Source organism: Danio rerio, chromosome 3 (assembly GCF_052040795.2).
Source record: "Danio rerio strain M-AB ecotype USA chromosome 3, GRCz13ab, whole genome shotgun sequence".
In the NCBI taxonomy this organism is placed as follows: domain Eukaryota; kingdom Metazoa; phylum Chordata; class Actinopteri; order Cypriniformes; family Danionidae; genus Danio; species Danio rerio.
This window is the reverse complement of record NC_141023.1, coordinates 34,827,213-34,848,634: the sequence shown is the minus strand read 5'-3', so window position 1 is coordinate 34,848,634 and position 21,422 is coordinate 34,827,213. Positions and strand designations below refer to the sequence as shown.

General features: G+C 35.0%; 1 protein-coding gene across 2 annotated transcripts in view; it reads right to left on the bottom strand.

Moving 5' to 3' along the window:
* prkcbb (protein kinase C, beta b) overlaps window positions 1-21,422 on the bottom strand; it is a 269,116-nt gene that overhangs the window by 26,719 nt on the left and 220,975 nt on the right. For both annotated transcript variants that reach the window (NM_200978.1, XM_087242368.1), the window contains 1 exon segment: window positions 12,593-12,733. In NM_200978.1, coding sequence (NP_957272.1) covers window positions 12,593-12,733 — 141 coding nt within the window.

The window sequence follows — 21,422 nt, the reverse complement described above, 5'->3', positions numbered from 1 at the left end:
TTTAAATTGACGAAACAAGATTCCTCACCATGGGTGAGGAATAATGCTCCCATAAAATAGTTACTGAAGATTACATTATAAGGCTGCATTTACACTGCAGATCTTGATGGTCAATTCTGATTTTGTGACTGTAACCTTGCTTTGAATTTAAAGTGCTTTTTGTAATTTATATTCCCCCTGGCATATTCTTTAGTTTGTCATTTTGTTTTGTTCTGTTCTCTACCTTTGTTGTTAAAGGTTTTGTACCTTTTCTGTACATTTTTGTATTCTTGTTGAACGCTTTAATAAAATAAAAAAAAAAATAAAATAAATAAATAAATAAATAAATAAATAAATAAATAAATAAAAATTTGTGACTACTGTTTTTTTTTTTTTTTTTTTTGATGACCGGCTTACATCTTGTTTTAATAGTGACTCGTATCCGACTGTCTGTATTTGACCTTGACCTTGAGCGGGTGCTCACTGACAGATGATAATAAAAGAGCTTTTTTTTCTTCGTTCCTGAAATACAGCAGGGGGTGTCCAAACTCGGTCCTGTAGGGTTAGGATATTAGCATATTTTAGTTCCAACCCTAATTAAACAAGCTAATCAAGCTCTTTCTAGGTATACTTAAAACTTCCAGGCAGGTGTGTTGGAGGAAGTTGGAGCTAAATTATGCAGGACACCGATCCTCCATGACGGAGTTTGGACACCCTGCTGTATTTAATCTGTTCGCAGCGTTTCATTTTTTAAAATTCTTTTTGACAAGTTGTTTTACTATAGTTTATGACAGAAAAGTTCTGATTTGGCCTCTTTGTTTAAATCTAGGTCTTTTTAAACCAGTAGGCATCTTAATGCAATGTCCATGGCGGGATTTATGCACATGATGTATGCAACAATTTTATATTAGTTTTTATTGGTTAAGTGGTGGATGTTGCACTCTCTCACTTTCACTTTTTTGTTGACATGCTTAAATACTTGTGATAATATAAAAGCTTTTTTAGTACTCGTGTATGAGATTTAATGTTTGGGACTGTGCTGACGTCATGCGCCATGGTTTTTAATGACACGCGACTCGCACTGACAGCTGTAAATACAATGTAGAGTACCTGCTTACACTGCAGACATGAGGGCACAGATCCATAAATTTCCACATATGAAAAAGGCCTGAATCTGATTTAAGTAGATCAGAATCCATGTGATTTCTACCTGCTTACATGTACATGGGCCATATCCGATCTGTGCCACATGGAAGAAAAAAAAAATCGGAATTGAGTCACATGAACCATGCAGTGTAAATTCAGCCTAAATGATCACTGGCATCAGACATGGTCCTTGTCTGCATCTCATCTGTATCCTTTCACATTCCCTTTCACTGTACAGAAAATAAATCCAGGATTCAGAAAAGTTATTTCGTCATACAGTAGAGTTTGTGACAACATTATTAAAAGTAAACAGTTTCAGTTGAACTATTCATTGAACCAAAAGCACTTCTTTGGTAAAATATCCCATGATTTTCCATTAGAGACCATCAACACCAGCACTCAACATTATTAACTAAAATGGAAACCTGTTGGTATCATCTGGACTATTCATAATGAATCTGTCACTCTCCTAACCCGGCTCTTCACCCTCTTCACCTCCGCTCATCACTCTTTTGTTCCAGCCGGCTCGAGCGTGACGGACAGTGCGTGTAAATGAAAGGGTGAGACTAAGGTGACCATATCCAATCTCCACCGACACCGAGAACGTGCCAGGTGACATGCAAACAGTCTGAGTGAGCGGTGCTGGCAGCAAAACGACTGGCACACATGGGCCGCCGCTGCCAGTCTTGTACCACGCAGGCAACAACAGTCCATCTGCTGCAGATACAGCCAGAGGCGTTCCACCTAGAGCTGGCGAGCATCCCAAACAACAAATCAACAGTCACTTCTCACCTGCCACCAGATAACTCAACAGCGCCAGCAGAGAAATGAAGAGCTCCGTATGGCGGCCCTCCCCTCACTTTGCTCCAAACCCAAGCAGTAATGTCAGTCAGGCCCACGTCCCTCATCTCATCCCCTGGGTCCGATTCTCTAATCCACCTCAATGCCGTGATCCCTGCTGTCACGCTTAATTTCAGAGTCACAAGCTGTGATGTGGAGAGGGACCCGCCATACACAGTCTACGTCAGACTAGTGTACTTCTCAGCGCAGGAAGATTCTAGGAAGCTGTCCTCAATGACCAGCCTGCTTTCAGCCCTTTATTTCTGTGACTAAGGCCACATACATACTGCATCTTAATCTGGTTGTCAATTGAAATCAAGGCAGCTAACTTTAAGGGATGCACTGATATGGACATTTTGGCTGAAAAGGATAATTTATACAACAGTTCTGCATGATTCTTGAATCTGATTAGCTGATAGCCGTGCGATATTCTGCAATATCAGAACTCGTACAGCCTCTTCACCTACATAAAGTCACAGCAGATCAATAAACTCAATTCAGTTTGACAAATATTGTAGCTGCTGGACAACATAATGTACTTTTGAGGTTGTTTTAGGCAATAATGCTGTTGTTTAGATTGCATCTATGCAGTTTACTTATAAGGATAGTGCCTATTTTAAATATTTATAATTTCTGAGATACAGTGCGTCTGCATCAGTCTGTCATCCTAAGGAGAGCAAAGACTCTTTGTATAACCCACAAAGCCACTCTTTGTATAACCCCTGAGTTACTTTTTGGTTGGCCATTTGTTTGTTTCTAAAGTGTCTCCTGTTTTTGTTATTGCAGACTAGTTCAGTAAAAAGAAAGAAAGAAGAAATGCCCGCATGTGTTTAGCGTATTTCCTTATCGCAACCACAACAGTAATCCGGTAATGTTTGGACTGCTTTGGATTTTTCAGGGTTTATTATTGCGATATCCCAATTGCAACACATAAATATTGGAAAATCTTTTTAGACTGATGACATTTCATGCCGTTTAGCCTTAAAATGTGAGCAAAATCACCTGATTTGTCATCACTTTAGACATTACGCTTTAAAGTAACTTTGGTGAATTAGTAACGGTTTCTGCTGTTCTGACGTCAACTGCAGATGTGAATGAATGGCAGAAAAAAGTAGTTCCTCATACAAAAGGATTTTTAGACTCTCTTTGTTTGATTTTCTTTTTTGTATAGACGATTATGCCGTTAAACTGTTATATAAACGCAATATCACATGTGGCATGTATTTTGGCTGTATATTGGCCCTGGTGGGACACAACACACACCTTCCACCAGTGCTGATATACAGCCATATCACACTGCTACTTGTATGATATTGCTTACATACATTATAGTGGACTTTTAAGCATTCATTTTTTATTGTTTTATATTTTATTAATATTTATTTTTTATTTGACATTTCTATAGTTTTAATCAAACATTCTATATCATTCTATATTATTATTAAAGTGATAAATATGATCATGTGAATAAGTACATTTTTGAGTATATACTTTAAAAATGTAAAAAAGTTACGTTAATTAGGGAAGTCATTGTATAACAGTGGTCCTTTCTGTAGATCATTATTATTTTTTATTAAAACTGCTTTTATCCTAGCCGAAATGAAACAAATAAGACTTTCTCAATAAGAAAAAATATTATAGGAAATACTGTAAAAAAAATCCTTGCTCTGTTAAACATCATTTGAGAAATATTTGAAAAAAAAAAATCACATAAGGACTAACAATTTTGGCTTCAACTGTGTATCTCCACTTTTATTTATTGCACTTGTAGTTGGAAGAAGATGGCTGAAGCCGAGGAGGATGTGTGATGTTATGGGGCAAACCACCCATGGCCTCAAGTTCAGTCTATGTTTTCACTTCAAGATGCGATAAGAAAAGTTCCTAAGACTCCTAAGCTTGCATGTACATGCAATATTAATGTTTATTCAAAAAAGGTACAGCTCTGAACAAAGCAAGTATGCATGTGTGTGATGTTTTTGATACTCCTGTGGATCATTATCCATTTAACAGCTTCATGTGCTACCATCTATCCATTGATATACATTGGAAGTAATTGGCTGGTTTTGATTCCTGGTCTACTGCAGGTAAATACGCACCTCTGTCAGCTCTCTTTTTGAAGGTGTGAGAAATTGTTGCAAATGATTCACTGAGTGAGTGAAATGTACGAATGAATCAAAGTAAACCGTGAACCGTTTGAAAACTGAAAACTCATTAGTAAGACAACATTAACCTGTGCTATATCGGCCAGAATTTTCAGTGCATCCCTTATTTTTTGAATCGAATGTATTATAATCCCCTTTCTCTTGCATCGCCTATGATCTTGTTAGCCTGTCAAAGTCTTTTCTGTGGAAGCCAGCGTTACTGTGATGCCTAAAAATTCTGCTTACTAAGATTGGAACAAAGCCAGAGCGTGCATGTCTGTTTTCTGTCTCCACATGAGACAAAATGAGACTCATTCAGATCCTAATTGCCAATGATGAAGTTTGTAAATCACAGAGATATCCGAGTGTCCATCAGGCATGTGGCAGTCATCATGAAAAGGGTCTAAAATCATCCATCTTCCTGCTCGGCTAATGACACCAGCAGGCAAACATCCATCTGCTGCAACAGAGCCAGCGAGCGCCACATGCGCAAGCCCAATAACACACACCTGAACAGTGAGCTAATTTGATGCTACACAGTGTTCTGCTTATTTTACAATGGAGAAGCGAGCAATTTTCGGAAAATGTGTGAGGCGTGTGATTTATTAGGAGGAACAAACTATTCTGTCAAACAGGATGCATTGCTTCTGGTTGAGTTCAAGGTTTTTTGTATGTGCTTTGATAAATGAAGAGCTCAAAATGCAATTAAAGATATTCGAGATGTTTTTAATATAAAAATTAGCATAACAAATTTCCATTACTGCACATATAGACTCATATCAAAATGTTTTTCTTTCTTTTATTGCCTTTTCTTACTCGTATTTGAAAATCAAAATCAAACTAAATGGGAATAATGGAAAAAAAGGTTATCTGATTAATTTAAAAGTGCATTAATATTGGTGTCATTTCTTTTCATACTGCTCTATGTTTCATATGCGATGAGAAAGTTTTCTTGTTTATTCATGACATTTGGCATAAAGCCTTGATAAATAGCAACAACAAAAAAAATAATAATGCGAAAACTATTTGTGCTAAAAAAAATCTGCGTGTTTATAATTATGACTACATAAACATTATCTGATAAGGAATTCTAGTTTACAATATCAAGCAGCATAACAAGCTGTTTTTTTTACAGATAAAAATAAATGGAAACTGGCAGCACCAGAAGCCTTAGACATTTAAGTTTCAAAAGTCTGTGCTTGGTCTTATTAGAAATAAGTCTAATAAACAATGTTCAAGTATTAGTGTACACTGTTGTGGTATTTTTGTTATTGCTTCTTTACTCCTAAAGAAGCTTTATTAAAACAAGATTAAAAGAGCAGAGCAGCACTGGATCAAACATGACTTTGGCAAGTTTTAACACTGTAAACAAACCATCATTTAAATGATTTAAAATAGAAAATTGTGGATATTGATTTCCTTCACAGACTATGCAGAGCAACAGTTCTATAATCACAGAAATTACAGTAAAATATAAAACAACAACTCATCCATTGGTCTGACTTTGGAAGTGGAACTACTGTATCTGATGGAGTGTAAAGAAAACTTGTCTGAAAACAGTCATTATTATTTTTAAAGTTGTATAGTGACACTGGCTATGTTTACATCTAAAAATCTGATTTAACTCTATGTGCAAAACTGGAATATTGCATAAAAGATGTGCAAATAAAGCAGAATTTCCATTCAACGAGTCAAAAAGAACAAAATCGTCACTTCCTGATTAATTTGCGCCAAATATCAACAGTAAAAACAAAATTTGCGACAGAAGAAGCTGCGTGAATCTTTAACTTATTTAATAAATGTGTTGCGCCTCAAAAGACGATACTGACATGCAATGAAGGCATCAGACCTTAAGCACAGATGCTCTTGACAGTTCTGGAGGTCATTCATAATATAATAACACAAATATTGAAATGGTTAAGGCATTTTAGAAAAAAAACTAAACAACATTTCAGATGTTTTACAGTGTGCTCAGCCTGCTGGTTTGTCCATTCACAAACATTTTTATCATCACATGATCGATTATAATAAAATCACATGACCTTTTTTAAATGCGCATACTGGATTTTGTTCAGTAAAAGTGTTTCCATCAGAAATGTGCATCTTTTGTTATCAAATAAAAAGTTTACCCTTCTCAGTTATTCACATACATTATTTATGCGCATTTTCAAAATGTATGGAAACGTAGCTACTAGTGTTGTTTGGAATGTGCACAGAGAAATCTTATCGCTGGCATACAATTTAATTTCAATAACATAAAAATCAATAAAACCTGTATACTAACATACATTGAGGCAAGTCAATCCAAGCCACATTCCCTGTTGGATTAACTTGGTTGCTTTAAATATGGCCAGAATTTGTAAAATTAGTTCACCTTAAAATGAAAATTCTGTTATTACTCACTCATGTTGTTTCAAAATAAGAGACATTCATTCATCTTCAGAACACAATTGAAGATATTTTAGATCAGAAAATCTGAGAGCTCCATCATCCACTATGGACATTCAAACATAACTTGAGTGGTTCAGCTCTTAGAACACTTTTGTGCACCAAATAAACCCTCCTGAAAAATACTTTGTTCGCCAATGTGTTCCATATCAGATCAGCATGCTTATTTATTTATTTTTTTTAATTTATTTGTTTGACATGGATATCACAATTACACCGGACAAACCATAGACATTTTGTTTAAGGGTAATAGCAGACTTGCTCATTTTTAGGGAGGCTTTTTGTTTAAACGACATTAAAAATGATAACAAACAAAAAAAAAACACATGTACACACACAATTATAATTCTTTACATATAACTGGTATAAGGCAAAGGCAGCGCGCTAAAAAAACAACAAATCAACAAGACTACTGATGTAAACACGTTTATTTTTTTAACCACTTTTAAGAATTTTGCTAAAACATAACATTTCAATTATTTTCTAATTTTAGTTTAGCAAATAAATCACGTCACAGTTTTGTTCTCTTCATAGAAAAGACAGATTGACCAAAGGAGGTCTTTGATATTAATAGTTGCTTGTGTGTTTACTACAGTAATAAGATGATGCTGCTGTACTGACTCTAATGGCATTACATAATACTGCCATAGTAAATGACCTGACGCAGGAGAGAAGACATAGGCAAACATTTTATAGCAGTACACAGTAAAAAATACTGAGTTCCACACAATCGATTTGTGTTTGGACAACAGGAAGAAATCAAGTTAACGTTTTAGTTTTTACAAATTTTAGCGTATCAGCGCAGCGGCAGCAGTAATGCGGTCGATGTACCGGTCTGTTATGGTAAAGAAGGTAAAGCTCTCGATTTACCGGTCAATCTACATTCCTACTCTCGCCTATGGTCATGAGCTTTGGGTCATGACCGAAAAGACAAGATCTCGGATACAAGAGGCCGAAATGAGTTTCTTCCACATGGTGGCAGTGGGCCACCCTTATAGACAGGCGGAGTCGAGCCGCTGCTCTTCCACATCGAGAGAAGTCAGCTGAGGTGGCTCGAGTATCTGTTTTGGATGCCTCCAGGATGCCTACCTAGGGAGGTGTTCCATGCAAGTCCCACTGGGAGGAGGCCTCAGGGAAGCCCCAGGACACACTGGAGCGACTATGGCTGTTTCTCAATATGCATTTTTCAGCGGCCTTGAGTGCTCGTGTTCTCATGTAACGTCATCATCAGCTGCCAAAGTTAGTTCCAATACTTAAGACCGCAAGAACAGAGGATGAGTGAAACTTCCTGCATGTGCTCTTTATATCGAGGACGTACCAATGCAGACTCGAGCACTGATCTCGCTCTAGAAGTCCCAGAGATCATTGCGACTGGAGGTGGGAAGCGCAGCATTTTATTTAAAGCTATTATTAAAGTTCAGAGATATAACCAATTTACTTCAGGAATTTCCCTAAATGAAATGGTGAAAGTAAACATTACCATAGACATCTTAATAAAGGAATAAAGACATTCAGGGTGTTTGTTTGCTGAAATTCATATTAAAATCTGTTTTATTTATATTGTACAAACTTATATTTATGATGTTTTTATGCATAGTATATATTTTGAAAAGAGGAAAATCAATATATCATTGTATGAATGCTATAATGCTTAAATAATTTTCTATTTAAAACACGTGAAGGTCACGTGACCATCAGGAAGAACGCAGCATCTCATTTCTCACAGGATGCATTCTCTGTTCTCGTGGTCTCCTGAGTTCGTTCTTCCGTGAACTTCTGGCAAGACCGCTCTCCACAAGAGCGCAAGTCTATTCTCTGCGTTCTTGAAATTGAGAAACAGCCTATGTCTCTCAGCTGGCCTGGGAACGCCTCGGGATCCACCCGGAGGAGCTGGAGGAAGTGTCTGGAGAGAGGGAAGTCTGGAGTTCTCTCCTAAGACTGCTGCCCCCGTGATCCAATATAAGGAGATGAAAATGACATGACACATGACATGACAAATTTCAGTGGAATGGACGTAAAGCAATTAAAAATTATGTTGTTTCAGCTCTTTTTAGTTTTAACTAACAGCAAATGTAGAGTGTATTTGGAGGTATGCATAATTAGAGCTGAACCACTGAAGTCACATGTAGTGATTTGACAAGATTTCAGGATCCTTTTCTGGACTTTCAAAGTCTTGCTGTCTATGGAGGATGAGAGAGCTCACAAAATTCACCTTAAATAGTTTCATTTGGGTTCTGAAGATAAACATCTGGGAAAGTATATGAGGGCAAGTCATTAATTACAGGATATAATTTTTTGGGTGAACTAACCCTTTAAGTGTTTGAATTAACTTGTGTTACTCAACAGACCTTTGTAGCTTGAGAAAGCTGCACTTAACAAGCCACCGAGAGCTTGATATAAAAAACATTGGCCACTTAATGTCCACTAGGGGCTCAGAAATTAAACACTGCACTTTGACCACTTCAACTAAAACCGGCACACTCAATTCAAGAGCTAAAACAAAACGTGTGATTTTTATATTGATGACAGCATGGATGCAGCAGTGAACTCAGTTTTCTCAAATCAACAGAACAATCTGTTCTCATTGAGAGTGCAGCGAGACCTCATAGTCGAACAGGCGCAGCAGGAAGGAGATCACGTTTAACAGGCCAGTCTGAGCCCGAGCGGGAGGTCAGGAGGGTTGATGCGGAGGGAAGCACTGCTCCGTCTGACAGCTCACACACATATATACACACAGAAGCTGAACTCATTAAGGATCTGACAAAGGCGCCTCAGCCCGGCCAGAGCCCTAGCACACATGCCGCTAACAATGCTACGATGCTACTGTGTCTCTTGCTGTGGTGTGTGACGAGGACATACAGACTCCTCATTACACCCTACTGTTCTCCACTGCCTGGAAAGTTTGACTTGTCATCTCTGTGCAACAACAGTACAGCAGAATTCAAACACTTTGACATTAGCTATGAAACCTACATGTCCGGTGGCCTTGAGCTTGAGCCACCATGTTTTGCTTAATGTGATTTACAAAAGTAAGACATTTTTACTGGATCAACTTTCTTTGCAGGGTCTGAAACAACATTCTTATTAACCTATCATAGCCCTTTGTTTTTAGACAGGATCTCATTGGAAAATGTAGATTTTGGTGAATTTAGAAGCTAATGGATACAGAAGATCTGATTCAAATTAAACTGTTTGATGTTTTAGAAAGAGGCAAGCACCACAAACCATAACAGAGATTGCGCAAATACGACTTGGCAAGTAATCCATCAAAATGTACAATTTTATCTAGACTGCAGTGTTGAGCACTTAGAATTCAAGGTAACATACCGTACTGTAAGGTTTTGAAAAGAGGATTTTGAATTAGAACTAGAATTTACAGTAAGAAACACAACATTGCTTAACAAGGAATGTGAAATAGTACTTGCAATTCAATCCTAAACAAGCTTTTTTTTTTTTTTTTTTTAAAAATAGGAAATACACCATTACATGAGTAATTTTGCATATGCATGATTATATATATATATATATATATATATATATATATATATATATATATATATATATATATATATATATATATATATATATACACTTTAAAAATCAATAGCTGTTCTCACTAATAAAATTAAGTGCAGTTAACCTGTTATTAATAAGTTTGTTCACCATACAATATTAATACAAGTAATCTCAACTTTTTAGCACATTAAGTTGTTAAACTAAATAGATTAATAAGTAAGTAGATTAAGAAGTCATCTTGACTTACAATATTATGTATTTACAACTTCTGAAAGAATTAAAACTTAGGCATAATCAGACATAGGCATAATAAATCTGAGAGCTTTTTCAATGCTTTAATGCTCAAAATTTTTAAATATATGAATATATTGTTATATATTAATAAATTTAATAAACCTTGGTTGACAATTACTTGTTATAAAGTATTATTTTTATTTTATTTTTTTTTTTGCATTACGAGGATGCTGTATAATACAATCAAATATTTTAGAAGTGTATGTATTAGCTTTTATGGCGACTTGGTGGCACAGTGGGTAGCGATGTTACCTCACATTAGAAAGATCACTTGTTCGAGCCCCGGTTGGGTCAGTTGGCATTTCTGCATGGAGCTATCATGTTCTCCATATGTTGAAGTGTATTTCCTCCGGGTGCTCCGGTTTCCCCCACAGTCCAAACACATGAGCTATAGGTAAATTGAGTAAGCTAAATTGTCTGTAGTGTATGTATGTCCTGATCCTCCATTATTAGATGTTGCGAAACACCAACATGGTGCGGCTAAATATTAAATTCGATATAAACGGCCCTGGCAGTGAGTTAGTAAGGTATTGGTTTTTGTCATTACTTAAAAGTTTTAGTTCAGCTTACTTGATAATTTTAAGGCAACTGGTTTCCTAATATTTTCCTACACTGAAAAAAAATGATTCAAAGAAGATTCCTTGGATTTACTCAATTTTTTTTTACGTTAAGTGTTTGTAAACAATTTATTTGTGTTGAATTTAAACAAATAAATTATGTTGAACATTATTAAACTTAATTTGTTTCTTTAACTCAACACATAAACTGTTTGCAACAGTTCTGCATGCAACACTTTTTTTCAGTGGTAAACACTAATAAAAAGTTAACAAAACTAATTATTTAAAATCAACGGTACTGAAGATAAGACTATTTGCCAGAATACTCTCATTCCCCTTTCCAATAACAAAATAGTTGAATAAAATTAAAAATAAAAATTATACATTTATGGGATAGGATGTATCTGACCCCACTTTGTTTGAGCAAAATGTACCCCTATGTATCATCCAGGTGATCAGGATATTCAGGATCAATCATGCATGCTTTTTTGGGAATGCAAAAAGTTTACATTTTTTCTGGAAAGCAGTACAGCACTTTACAAACAAAGCTTTGCAAAATTCATAAGACAATAAACCAACACCATACCTCTTTGATACAGAACTGAACAAGACACTTGATCCTACTTTTATAAAGAGACTCGGCATCATTTCCCATCTAGCAAAAAAATGCATTTTGCTTAACTGAAACCAACAAAGGCCTCCAATATTTGAACTGTTTATACAACTCTTGAATGAAACAATGCTCTTATAACAATATACATACTACTTAAGAAACAAATGGGATGTCTTTTAAAAAATATGGATGCCTCTAATGAACCTCTGACTCTGACACCTGAGATGTATTTTCATAATAAGTTTGACTTTACTTAATCACAGCAGAACTTTGTTTATTATAATTTTTGCATTCAGATTTTTAATTTTTTATTCATTTATTATTTATTTATTTATTTTATGACTTTTGCTGCTATACATGTGTCTACTGACATCCTTGTCTTTTTGAGTTTGTATGTATGTTCATTAAAACCAACAAACAAATAATAAAAAAAAAAATTGTAAATACAAACTGTTTTAGGTTATGCTGACTAAAAATAAACACACTACTTAGAAATTTTAAAGCAATCGGTTTCCTCAATTTTTTTAAGTAAGGTCAACTTATTACATTTTACAGTGTTTATAACCAAACTATTTCACTCTATACCCTTTAAATTCATATTTTATAAACACACATTTACATATAGTGCTCATTTCAGACACTTATATGATCACTTTCTAGAAATAGTTTGTATGTTGTACAGATTAATTGATTCATAATAAAAATATCTATAATTCATATAGCAGTTGTATTTATTTCTTGCTATGCATTTCTTTTCAATCCTGCTTTATAAAATTGGGTAGCAAAAAAAAAAAAAGAAAAAAAAAAGAAAAAAATTACAGTCGGGCAATGTCTGTTAATGTTGTTCCATAAATGAAAAAAGAAAGCTGATGCAGTGTTGTCTTACTTTCATAAATTATGTCACACACTTTGTTTCAAGTATCAGGCTGAAAAGAATAAAGGTTAATACAACTCCAGTTTAGACTCAAATTAGAAATAGCCATCAGTACTTTAGACAGCGTCACAAACCAATGAACGTCAGAAAGAAATAGCACATGTGTGAGACTCGCTGGACTTACGGCTTTTGGTTTAAATGGTGGCTGAACTTCCCTGTGCTCCAGCTTCTCCCAGTCCATGTAACGGAAGAAGCCATGTTCCCTGATGTCTCGCTCACCTTCCGGACCGCAGCCCAGACGCTTGCCTGGGTGTTTGGTCATCAGCTGAAACAGAGAGAGCCACAGCGATGAGAACACTGGGATAATCATCTGACACCCAGTCAAGATAGGTGACCCATTTATTTTAAATCCCTTAAACATGGTGCTATTTGTTTGCTTGTTTTGTGCAAAAAAAAAAAGTTTGTGGATGAGGCCATAGTATTTTTATAATAAAAATACTATTTTTTTAATAAGTTACATTTTTGTTCAAAATTATGTTAAAATTACATAAAAGCTGCCTTACATTGCCCCATTTTCCAGAAGCAGCGGCTAGCACAAATGGTGCTTTTTTTTGTCATTAGTTTGTCCTTAAATAGTGTTTGTTCACCACAGATTCACAAGAAAATTAACAAGGACCATATCTACAATTGCGCTGCTTGCATCATAAATACCTCTTCAATAGTTAACCTTTAAAACCTCTATTTTACAATATCCTGCACAACACTGTACGGTCTCATGTAAAAGTACTTGTATAGCCTGTCTTATGAGTATAGATAAGTATGTAATAGTATATCCAAGTTATGCATAGGTTTTTTAAAAAAAGTTCTTATGTCCAATGTTGTGTTTGTATTAATTATGTAGCACCGTTGTCCTGCAAGACATGACATTTTGCTCCTCTGTATGTCCACAAATGTAGCTGAATGACAATAAAGCTTGACTTGAAATTGAGAATTGGATCGAGAATTTTTCATCCTGGATTAATTGTAGGAAACTAAAAAAAGGACTTGTTTTTACCACTCTGATGTAAATGTGCACACATTTCTATCCAAATAGCTTGCAAAAGTTTTTTTTTTTTTTGCAGGATAGGCACCCTTTAATGTCTGCAAAAACATGGTTTATTTAAAGATATTTAAGTAATCAACATAATAGGTACAGTAATAATAATAATAATAATAATAATAATAATAAATATAATAATAATAATAATAATAATAATAATAATAATAATAATAATAATACATCCTTTCATTTATATAGCGCTTTTCTGGGCACTCAAAGCACTTTACACATAAGGGGGAATCTCCTCATTCACCACCAGTAATATTATACGTATAGTAAATTACTTGACAAGATTTTGTCGATCAGATTTTATTTTAATAGGAGGGTTAATTCTGGTTGCAATTCACTGTCATTATACTGACAAGTGACACGTTTATAATTGACAGTAGAGCATATGGCATGTGTCATTAGAACAATACAGGGGTGAGTAAATAATGATTATCCCTTAAAGGGCATCTATGATGAAAATCATCTTTAGTAAGCTGTTTGGACAGAACTGTGTGTAGGAATAGTGTGTCCACAGTCATATTGGGGTGATATAAAGACAATAAGTCTTATTTTTGAAATTTCCTGACGTTAAAATAAGATCCCAATCTTTCCCATATTGAGGCTTACCGCAACGTGACATAGGAGCGCAGTTTTCCCACCGACTGGATTGATTGACATCCGCGTATTAACATATCTCCGTAGTAACGCGTATAATCATATCAACAACAGGACGTGCGCAAAGCAACTCGGATTAAAAGATCTGTTCAGCTCTCTTTGATCATCAAGAATGAGTTTTACAACTTTAAAAACAACATTTATAAAAGAAGACGCTTCAATCCCGGTTTGTAGATGTTAAATGAGGTTATTTTGTACATTAACATAACAGATATCCTTACAGCAGTGGATTTAACATGTATCCTGTCACATTTGCAGTGCAAAAATAATGCGAGTCACACACAACATTGTGTGTGACTCATCGATGCAACTCCACAACAAATACATCAAATAATCATTGGGAAAGTTCTCACTGTAGTATTTCTCACAAATGTTACATGAGATCTGTTCCTTCATGTCTGTCACTGTGATGTTTATCTGACGCAGCCAAGACTGAGATTGCGGCACACTCAGAGAACTGGGGAGAACTAATTACAGGCACAGGCAACAACAACAGCTACATTGTGATTAGAGCAGTAAATTCCAACATCCAGAAAGGTATAATAAATCTGATGGATGTTTTGAGCTGAAACTTTATGTTGCAACACAGGCTCATTCTGAAAACGTAGTCCCGTGGACGTTCCTGGAGACCGCAATGCAACCAGTTTGTCCAGTTAGCTCGTCGTGTACGTCGGCGGACTTGAGGTGCAGATAGCAGCTGACCACGACAATGATAAAGGGTTAGAATCCGCCGAACAGTTCCAGAAATCAGGTAAGACAAAAACAGAATCCGAAAAATAAAATGAACAAGTAAATAACGGTGAGAATGTGGTACTATTCAAAAACGTGGTCAAAATCAGACGAGGGATTTTCTTTTTCTGGACAGCTTTTCTAAATCTTTGGTTGGGTTTAAGGAAAGAGGAGGGTGGGTCAGTCGATTGGCTTATCGCCCAGTCAATCACAAGTCACTCGACAGCGGCCTCTAGTGGGTTTACACGAGAACAGCATGGGCGCGAACAGCACTCACGAGAGACATTTGAGATACAAAAAACGCACAAAGCGGCCTCTTGTGGATTCGTGAAAACAAAAACTGCAAAAAAACGTACCTCCCGGGACGTTTTTTTACTGTCTCCTGAAATGTCCACGGGACCAAGTTTTCAGAATGAGCCTGGGTTGAACTTTACAGAGACATTCTGGAGATACAAAAAAACTTATCTTAAATCTTGAAAAAGGGGTAAAATAGGTGTCCTTTAAAACACATTTAATTTAGGCCTTCTGACTAAACACATATTGACCTTGTTACAGGATAAACAGACAGTTCTGTCCACCATACCACACAATTTGTATACAGTACATGACATATTTTTATTAATGCGAGTATGTCATTAATCATGATTAATGTGTAGCACAACAAGCCCAAATATTTTATTCAAAACAGCTACAGACTGGCCATAGTTCAAGAGTTTTGTTCAATAATTTTATTTTATGGGTCAGAAATGCATGTTGCATTAACATCCCAGGAGGTGGTAAACACTAAACCCACAGCAATGAGAATGTGATTACAGTTTTTAGGTCAAATAACTTTTTCTTTCCAGCTTTAGCACTGTCTCCCTTCATCAACTTACTTTTGTGCACACACACACACACACATAGAGTACCCATAGCTTTTTTTCCCTTTCACTGACAGCTGTTTTATTCCCCGGTAGAACATGCTATGTTGAATATAACAAAATTGTTTGGCTATTTTATTCCAGTGAGTGACTTTAGCGTGTGTAGGAGAGATTAGGCGAGGGGAAAAGCTCAACAACTTGCCGCTTTTTCTTCAGCGCCTCAGTGCGCATGAAAAATTGATGGCAGCAGAGAAAGTCTTTCCAAGCTCTTGTAAGGCATAGGTGGAGGTGCTGGTGGAAGGGAAGGCACATGACTCTGCTGAATGCTGGAGCATTAACCCTCTCTGGATCACGAAGGCCTATGCTGAGACGGGGTCAGCTGGGTCGGGTCAGGTCAGGCTAGGCTGGATCATTCCCTGACACACAGTGTCGTCTGGACTCATGGTGTTTGCTAAGAAGTGTGTGCTCTACTGCCCTCGGATGCTTTGTCATCATTGTCATCATTAATGTATACAGCAGGGGCAGGACTCACTCACTCAGTGTGTGGCAGAGCTGACATGAGCAGCTGGACCAATGCTGAGCCACAGAGACACAGCTGGCTAATTCTCTCTCTGCATCCGTTTGTCCATCCATCCAGCCACCCATACATACTGTCTATCCAAAAAACATCTATTTATCTATCTGTCTTTTCATCCAACCATCTCTGCATTGTTATATTAATTTATTCTATCTGTCCGGCCACATATCTGTCAGTCTTATGTTTATGGTAATATCTGTTCTATCCATCAATCTATTTGTACATCCACTCATCTGTCTGTCTATCAATACATTGCTTGTTCTTTCTTTTGTTACGTTTATCCATCTCCCCATTCACCCATTTATCTATCTATCTATCTATCTATCTATCTATCTATCTATCTATCTATCTATCTATCTATCTATCTATCTATCTATCTATCTATCTATCTATCTGTCTGTCTGTCTGTCTGTCTGTCTGTCTGTCTGTCTGTCTGTCTGTCTGTCTGTCTGTCTGTCTGTCTGTCTGTCTGTCCGTCCGTCCGTCCGTCCGTCTGTCTGTCTGTCTGTCTGTCTGTCTGTCTGTCTGTCCGTCCGTCCGTCCGTCCGTCCATCCGTCCGTCCATCTACCTATACGTTCATCTATGTATCTATCTGTCTGTGCGTCCATCCATCCATCCATGTACCTATCCATCCATCTACCTATTCATTCATCCACCATCCAACCATTTATCTATCCGTTCATCCATCCATTTTTCCATCCATCGATTTTTTCGTCCATCTTTCAATCCATCCATCCATCCATCCATCCATCCATCCAAAAATTGCTAAAAGTAGTTGTGTACAGTCTACTACATGAGCAAACTTACAACAGTCTGAAATAAATTCATGGTTTTTGACCATACATTTTTGACAAATACATTTTGACCATAAATAAATAAATGCAACATTTTCTGAAGGTTTGTTTAGTGTTTGAACAAAACTGAGGTGTTTTTCATCCATATTATCATTATAAGAGACAAAAAATGGTACATGTACTAAATATATGAGACAAAACATTAAAGTAATACAGTTATTTCAGACAGCTTCAAGTGTGAAAGAACAAAACTATAAAGGTTGTAGGTAACAAATTATTTAAAGCAAGAGTTATCAAATAGCGGCTTACTGTATTCCCTGTCTGTTTTTAAGATATTGGCTGCTAACTTATAAAGTACATATTATGATCTTATCCTATCACTAATCCTACTATACCTAAAGTGACGACCCTAATAACTATTAGTAGGCAGGAAATTAGAAGTTTATTAAGCTAAAATTTTTAGTTAATGGTTTGTTATTAGTGATATACAGTATTAATCAAAAATACAACTATTCATTAATTTATAAACTCCATCTAGCCATCCACCCATGTCAGTTGTTTTCTGTTTGGCAGAGTGCTCATGTTTTACAGTCGTCCTTCTCTGAACGACAGAGGCGCAGTGTAATCCGACAGCGAGATTCAGGAGAGCCTCTAGAGGCCGACTAAAGCCAAAAACACAAGTGACCTGGAGCATCAGAGTCAAGTCAATTGCTTTATCTCTTCCCCCTGGTCCTCTTCAGCCCACTACAGAGAAGTGTGGCAGGAGTGTTCTTCAGAGAATTCAGCACTGATGCTCTTCAACTTTAACTCTACTCTGAGTTAGTGACGCTCACGCCGCTGCTCACATGAAAGACTGAAACCTGTGGGACTTCATGCCCCATCACTGTCTAGTCAAATGAACCTGAGATGGTTCATGACCACAGGTTCACTCTTCAAATGAAATGCTCTTTTAATAGCCTTTGAACTATTGGATTTCCAGGATTTTTCTAGCTTTCATGCGCACCACATAAGAATTCACACAGGAAAATGATTCATCAACAACAAACTGAATTTTTAATCGGTTTCAAAGTGTTATACTCTATGTGCTTTGTGTACATTGGAGCTGCAGAATACTGAGGAAAAATAGACCATACCATATTTAGTTTTTCTGTGATAAATGGGTCAAAGATGAAAAGGTTTTTTTATTCAAGATTCGAAACAACAAAAGTGCACGGCAGCTTTATTTCCCCTTTGCGTTTGAAAGTTTCCTCTTTAATCTGTATTTCCTCTTGTATGGATGGTCACATTTTTTCTAGCTCAATCTTTATTTAATTCAGTAGTTCATATACCCCCAAAATAATAGTATGCAGGCATATTTAACTCTATTAAGTATTATTTGATGGCATATTAAATGATTCACAGTGTAATTTCAAAATACAAATAATAATTTTGTATTTGCTATATGTCTGCTGTATCTTTCAAACCAGTACTTTTATAATAATAATTATATATATATATATATATATATATATATATATATATATATATATATATATATATATATATATATATATATATATTATACACACACACACACACACACACACACACACACACACACACACACATATATACATATATATGTGTGTGTGTATATATATATATATATATATATATATATATATATATATATATATATATATATATATATATATATTTATATATATATATATATATATATATAAATATATATATATATATATTTATATATATATATATATATATATATATATATATATATATATATATTTATATATATAAAATAATTATACATATATATATATATACATATACATATATATATATATATATATATATATATATATATATATATATATATATATATATACATACATATACATACATATATATATATATATATATATATATATATATATATATATATATATATATATATATATATATATATATATATATATATCCATCCATCTAAAATAAAAATTGTTATAAATGTTATATATTTTATTCAAATTTGACTATTTTCTGTATGTAATTTAAAAATCATTTAACAAACAAATGTATAATATGCTTAAATGGGTGGAAAAATACATATATATAACACTTTTGAGTAGACAGAAAAACTATTTAAAACCTAAATATTTTTCAAACAATATTTTACGCTTTTTTTTTTTAAACTCCCTGTTTTAGGTGGTCACTTGTATGTGCAAAATCACTTCAGAGGTTTTGTGGCATCTAAAATATTGAAAACCCCTATTTTCACTTAAGTCACTTAAGCAAAACCAACACAAACACAAAAATCTGTACTCTGACACCATTCACTCTAATCAATAAGCTGAGAAATACCAGGATACTGTTTAACATAGACCATTTTGAGGGATGTAAACAAAAACAATGTTCCCAAAGTATTTTCTGGTTTACATTTTTAATTTCTATAGCTTGCTCAAAAAAGAGCCACATATTGATAAATAATGTTATGATAGCTGTTTTAACATTAAGTTATGATTGAATTGCCTCTTGTTAGTTATGAAATAGTTTTATAACAAGCAGAAACTGTTTATAGGCTAATTACAGTACATATCCAAATTGATATAGTCTAGAACTCTCTGTTTGTCTCAAAAAAGAAGTACATATATTCTATGCCAATAGGATGAGTTAATGATAGGTTCATTTTCTTTATTGCGTGAACTACACCTTTAACGAATAAAACAAAAACAATAACAACAATAAAACAAAGAACTATAAAATCAAACATCAATAACAACAACAAAAAGATCTGACTGTTTTAATTTAATTGTGGTGCTCTTATTAATATGTATCTGGAATCCCCCCTCAAGAGATTTTCGATCTTTGACATGTAACCCTTAACAGAACTATGTATGTTAAGATCTGATCAAACATAAATACTTATGAATGTAACTAAGTTGAAATCCAGTGACCTTGGTATTTATATATGTATATATGTATACATGTCTTTTTGGTTATATGTTGTCATTTTAAATTGCTTTTAGTTTAAAAATATATACACATATATGTATTTAAAAAAAGTTGACTCCTCTTTTACATTAGCAACATTTAAAACAGTGTCAGAAACAGGCGTTAAACTGAACTTGCATCATATTCTGCATTCAGATGGCTTGACAGATGGCTGGAGAATACCACTGTACTGTTAGTGTATGCTGACAAGTGCTTACACAATCACAGCATATGCAAAAAGAAAGAGGAAAACAGACATAGAGAGAGAAAGTGAGCGCGAGTCTGTGTGCGAGCTCTAGATTGGCCTTAGTCATGGCGTATCAGCCCGTATCAGGCTTGCGTCCCAAGCCTCTCTCAGCGGTGTGCTGGGCTGTGTTCCATATCAAAGAACCACAGCATCCCACTTTAATCCTCCCGTATCAGAGCTGTACACTCCATCAACACTGATAATACTCTTCAATTAGCACTCAGAGCACCGCAGTCCCCCATATCTGCTGTAACTGCTGCTGCACGAGCACTTCCTGCAGTACCCCATCCCCTGCTTCTGTCAGCTTCATTAAACCAGTCCTCAAACGCATCCTTCGCTCCTTTTTTTTTTTTTTAACAGAATTAATTCAATACTAAATTTAAGTGCTTTATCATCCCCTTATATGCTGTGTTTCAAACTAAGGTTGCTGTAGCATAATTATGGTATGCAATGGAACTTTACTGTAGATTTGTGTTCTGCAGATGCTTTAATACAAAATTAAACATGCATTGCATTTAAACTAATGCTTTACAATAGGATTGTGTTAGTTAATGTTATTGAATGTATTTATTAACATGAACAAACAATGAACAATGCATTTACTACAGTATTTCTTCTTTGTTAATGTTAGTTTTTGGGAAAAGTTGTTCATTGTTAGTTCATGTTAACTTAAAGTACACTAAAAATAATTTTGTGACGTATTTTGTATTTAACAAGTGTTTTCTGTTTATTTACGATTGTGAATTGTATTATGGGATGTTGAGTTTAACAAAAGTTTAACAAAATGGCTTTTATTGACATTTTAGTAGTTTGAACTGAAATAACGTATAAGATACAATATACTGAATAGAGAAATTGGTCTGTCCAAAGTTTTTTTTACCGTAATATACAGTACAACATAAACACACACAATATGCAATTTTAAACTATTAAAAATAGTCATAAAAGTCACTTTGTAAAAGGTAAAAGTTGTTGAAAAAAGATTAAGATTCCATAAGACAATTTAAAAGCATAAATGAACAAACAAAAAGTTCAGATGGAAAACCCGCT